The sequence below is a fragment of the Camellia sinensis genome, chromosome 13 (genome assembly GCF_055761805.1).
Source record: "Camellia sinensis isolate YWXY chromosome 13, ASM5576180v1, whole genome shotgun sequence".
In the NCBI taxonomy this organism is placed as follows: Eukaryota; Viridiplantae; Streptophyta; class Magnoliopsida; order Ericales; family Theaceae; genus Camellia; species Camellia sinensis.
Genome location: NC_138973.1, coordinates 149,921,367 through 149,924,719, shown reverse-complemented (window position 1 = coordinate 149,924,719; position 3,353 = coordinate 149,921,367). Strand labels below are relative to the sequence as shown.

At 38.9% G+C, this 3,353-nt stretch overlaps 1 protein-coding gene across 1 annotated transcript; it reads left to right on the top strand.

Moving 5' to 3' along the window:
- Nucleotides 1–841: 841 nt before the first annotated feature.
- LOC145805778 (uncharacterized) lies at nucleotides 842–1,279 on the top strand. The gene has a single exon (XM_082900986.1). The coding sequence runs from the start codon at nucleotides 842–844 to the stop codon at nucleotides 1,277–1,279; it is 438 nt and encodes a 145-aa protein (XP_082757112.1).
- The last annotated feature ends 2,074 nt before the right edge of the window (nucleotides 1,280–3,353 follow it).

Here is a 3,353-nt window from a genome sequence, read left to right as displayed (position 1 = left end):
CATTGATGACATTCTTATTTATTCAAAGAGTAGGAAGGAACATGAAAACACTTGAAGTTGATTCTTCAAACACATAGGGATAAGAAGTCATATGCTAAATTGAAGAAATGTGAATTTTGGTTTAATGAAGTTGTGTTTTTGGGGCACGTGATCAACAAGGATGGTGTATCTGTCGATCCACAAAAGATAGAAGCTATTGTGAATTGGCCTGCTCCTACCAATCTTATAGAAGTATGCAGATTTATGGATTTAGTAGGTTATTATCAAAGATTTGTTAAAGATTTCTCCAAAGATTGCGGTGCCGCTCACCCAGTTGACTCAAAAAGGCGTCCCATTTGAGTGGACAGAACAAAGGGAGTCCGCCTTCCAAGAATTAAAGACAAGGCCTACAACAGCACTGGTTCTCGCCTTACCGTCAAGTACAGAAGAGTTTGTGATTTATAATGATGCTTTTTGTAAGGGTTTGGGGTGTGTACTTACGCAGAATGAAAGAGTAATTGCGTATGCATGTTGACAATTGAAGCCACATGAAAAGTGTTACCCTACGCATGATTTGGAATTAGCTATTGTGGTGTTTGTATTGAAAATTTGGCAGTATTATCTTTATGGAGCAACATGTGAAGTCTATACCGACTATAAGAGCCTCAAGTATTTCTTTACTCAAAAGGAGCTTAATATGCGACAAAGACGGTGGTTAGAACCCATCAAGGATTAGGACTTGCAAATTCATTATCATCCCGGCAAAGCCAACACGGTAGCGGATGCTCTTAGTAGAAAGTCAACGGGAAACTTACCATGTTTGCTTACAGAGCGGAATGAACTATTACTTGACTTAGAAAGAATGGAGATGGAAATTGTGTTACATGAATGGGGCGAAATGTTAGCCGCAATGGCAGCACAACCGGCTATTATTGAGGAAATTAAACAAAGGCAATTGGAGGATGAATTCCTCAAGAAAGTATATGATGAGATAGAAACAAAGCTGAGACTAAGATTTTTTTTAGAAGCTCAAGTGTTGAAATTCAAGGGAAGATTGTGTGTTCCTAATGTCCCCGAAATTAAAGGAAGAGTCTTGGAAGAAGCTCACAAGTCCAAATTTGCTATGCATCCCAGAAATACCAAAATGTACCAAGATCTCAAGCAAGCTTTCTGGGGGCCCAATATGAAGAGAGAAATTGCAGAGTTCATTTCAAGGTGCCTTCAATGTCAACAAGTAAAAGTGGAGCATCAAAGACTGGCGAGGTTACTTCAACCTCTCCGTATTCCGAAATGGAAGTGAGAGCATATAACTATGGATTTTATTGTGGGCTTACCCCGAACACCACGAGGTATAGATTCTATATGGGTTGTTGTGGATAGATTGGCTAAGTCTGCTCACTTTCTACCTGTAACGACTGTTTATAATGCTGATAGACTTGCTACGGTGTACATTGTTGAGATTATTCGATTGAACGGTGTTTTGATTTCCATTGTGTCGGATAGAGATTCTAAGTTTGTGTCAATATTTTGGCAAAGCTTACAAAAAGCATTGGAAATAGAATTGAGGTTCAGTACCGCATTTCCATCCACAAACCAATGGACAATCTGAAAGAACTATACAAACGTTGGAGGACATGCTCCGAATGTGTGTTTTGGATTTCCGTGAAAAGTTGTGAGGCTTATTTACTTTTGGCAGAATTTGCCTATAACAACAGTTTCTACTCTAGTATTGGGATGGCACCATATGAAGCTTTGTATGGGTGAAAATGTCGAACTCCGGTTTGTTGGACCGAAGTTGGGGATAGGTTGTTGATTGGGCCTAAAATTGTGCAAGTTACTACAAAAAAGATTCAGATTATCCAACAGAGATTGAAAACCGCTCAAAGTCGGCAAAGGAGCTATGCAGATCAAAAAATGAGAGACTTAGAATTTGAAATTGGGTATCATGTTTTTGTCAAAGTCAATCCAATGAAAGGGCACACAAGGCTTGGGAAGAAAGGGAAATTATCACCCTGGTATATAGAGCCATTTTCAGATTTTGGAAATATTGGGTCTGGTCGCCTATCGAATTGTTTTACCACCGAGCATGGAGCAAGTGCACAATGTATTCCACGTATCAATGTTGCGAGGCTACCTTCGGGACTCTTCCCATGTTATTGACTATCATCAAATTGTGCTAGATGACGATATGGTTTATGAGGAGAAACCCCTTCGAATCCTTGATCGGCAAGTCAACAACTAAGGAACAAGATTATCCCAATGATAAAAGTGGAATGGAAGGAACATCATGGAAGCGAAGCCACTTGGGAACGAGAAGAAAAAATGAGACCACAATATCTAGAATTGTTTTCAACTTGAGATAAACAAGTTTGGAGGACCAAACTTCCTAAAGGGGGCAAGACTGTGATAACCCAACCCATACTATGCTTAATTATGCATGTGATTATGTGTTTGATATGAATTTGCAAGTTTAAGTATGGAAAATATGTGAATTTGGAAAAATATCTGTTGCAAGTAGGAATATCTGTTGCGATTGAAACTTTGTACTGAAATTGAAGGCCTTAGAGGCGCGATAAACAAAAACCGACTTCATATTTGTAATTAGCATGATTAATAGAGTTTACGGTGAAATTTTGAAAAATTACGATTCGTAATGAATAAATTAAGATTTATGAGTTGAGTTGTATATGTTTAGCCTATTTTGTTCTTCATTGTGGCTTGAGAGCTCTAGAGAGTGAGTTAGAGAGAGAGGAAGAGAGAAAGCTAGGGATTTTGAAGAGAAACAGGGGGCAAACCTTAGATTTGAGTTAATGTCGTGTGGTAGAGGAGACGCCGCGAAATCAAACACAACGTGAGTAGTAATATTGTACATTTATGCTCTTTATTGCGTACCTTGAACCATGAATGAAGAATGATGCCAACATTACGAATTGATTAGAAATGAAGAAACTTCATTAATATTATATGACATGTGCTATATGGTTGGGCCCGAGGCCGCTTGCCATATTATTGGACCGGAGGCCGCTTGTTAGATGATTGGGCCTGAGGCCGCTTGATATATGATTGGGTCCGAGGCCACTTGTTATATGCTTGGGCCTAAAGCCACTTGGTTTATATAATTATGGATATTGTGAGAACCTTATGATCATCTACTTACACTTCTTTATTGTATTATTACTCATTGAGTTTCGTTCACCCAATACTATGTATGCACATGTAGGTGATCAATAACATGGAGCACACCCCTAGAGTCAGCTTCAAGAACTATTTTTGTGACCCAATCGAGTCGTGCCTTCGAGACGGAATTTTGTCTTGACTTACATCGCACCTTGACCTTATTTGTTTTTGCTTTTATGGTCTTGAGTTTGTAAACA

What these genes read in the sequence shown, in the direction of transcription:
- LOC145805778 (XM_082900986.1), top strand. Translation starts at nt 842, where the DNA reads ATGGAGATGGAAATTGTGTTACATGAATGGGGCGAAATGTTAGCCGCA.